This window comes from Nestor notabilis, unplaced genomic scaffold (assembly GCF_000696875.1).
Source record: "Nestor notabilis isolate BGI_N333 unplaced genomic scaffold, ASM69687v1 scaffold30879, whole genome shotgun sequence".
Lineage (NCBI taxonomy): Eukaryota > Metazoa > Chordata > Aves > Psittaciformes > Psittacidae > Nestor > Nestor notabilis.
The window spans coordinates 40,654-41,713 of NW_009945643.1; the positions used below are offsets into that span (position 1 = coordinate 40,654).

The following is a 1,060-nucleotide window of genomic DNA, read 5'->3' on the forward strand; positions in this document are numbered from 1 at the left end:
GAAGACAGTGCTGGAGAGGTTACAATGCAGTTTAAAGGTCCACATGAGAGGCAGGTACATCTTCAGCCACTGCTCAGGGCAGGACTGGGGCTGCTAAGGGCAATTAAGGCTAATCAGTGCCCTGAGACAGTACCACTTACATATAACATGCTTTAGTACAATGTACATACATTAATATTAAACAAAGTGCTGGTGGTATGAAAAGCCTTATCAAGGCCAGTAGAACTGTTTCTGGATTTTGGCCTGTTACCACTGTTTGAGTTTCTTTGCAACATGTGCTTCTTTTTGATAATGTGAAATAATCTGAACAATTATGAAGCTATTAATAAGAAGAAAAAGCAAGCCTGCCAACCATATAAGTAAAAAAGTGTTATAGCCTTTGAACTCCAGAAAATATGCAGGAGCAAGCCACAGGCCTTGTCCAACAAGCCACAGAAAGAGAAGCATCACACTACGACGCCAGGACATCTTAATACTAGGCATTATGAGGGGCAAAAGGCAGAGATACCAGACAAAGTACTGGGACGTGCACACTTTGTTGAAAGTCACAAAAATTGCAGTGTGAAGGAAACAACAGAAGGCAAGGTCTCTGTAAAACGCTATGGACACAACCAGGAGCAAAAGCAGCTGAGGCAGGAAAGCTGCGAGTCCGAGGGCAAAACTCCATTTGCTCTCTGCAGTTAAGTACAACATGTAGAAGTAGGGAGAGAAGTTATGACGGATATCCCTCCTGGTCAAGTGGTAGAGGTAGGCATGCTCCCAAAACTCCCAGCCATAGAGGTGGTAAAATGCAAAAGTCAAGGAAGCCAGCACAGATCCAGCAATCGCCCCAAAACGCAGCACATCGCGGTTCAGTACCTTCACAAAAAGCCGCCAGGCATACGCTACGAATGCAAACTTCGGGTTTCTGCCACCCCCTGCCCTTTCCCCACCACACGGTTTGCTCTGCAGGCGGAGCGCTATGGGCAGCGCGTAGGTCAGCGGGTATATCTTCATATGCACGGCCAGCCCATAGCAGACCGCGGCCTTCCCTACGCTGCCCCCCTCCACCAAGTACAGC

The 1,060-nt window shown here is 47.5% G+C and overlaps 1 protein-coding gene across 1 annotated transcript; it reads right to left on the reverse strand.

Moving 5' to 3' along the window:
* Nucleotides 1-246: 246 nt before the first annotated feature.
* On the reverse strand, nt 247-1,053 carry PIGM (phosphatidylinositol glycan anchor biosynthesis, class M; the record flags this gene model as incomplete). The annotated part of the gene is made up of 1 exon (XM_010022955.1): nt 247-1,053. A coding segment is annotated over one exon (807 nt), but the record flags the coding sequence as incomplete, so codon positions are not given.
* Between the last annotated feature and the right edge of the window lie 7 nt (nt 1,054-1,060).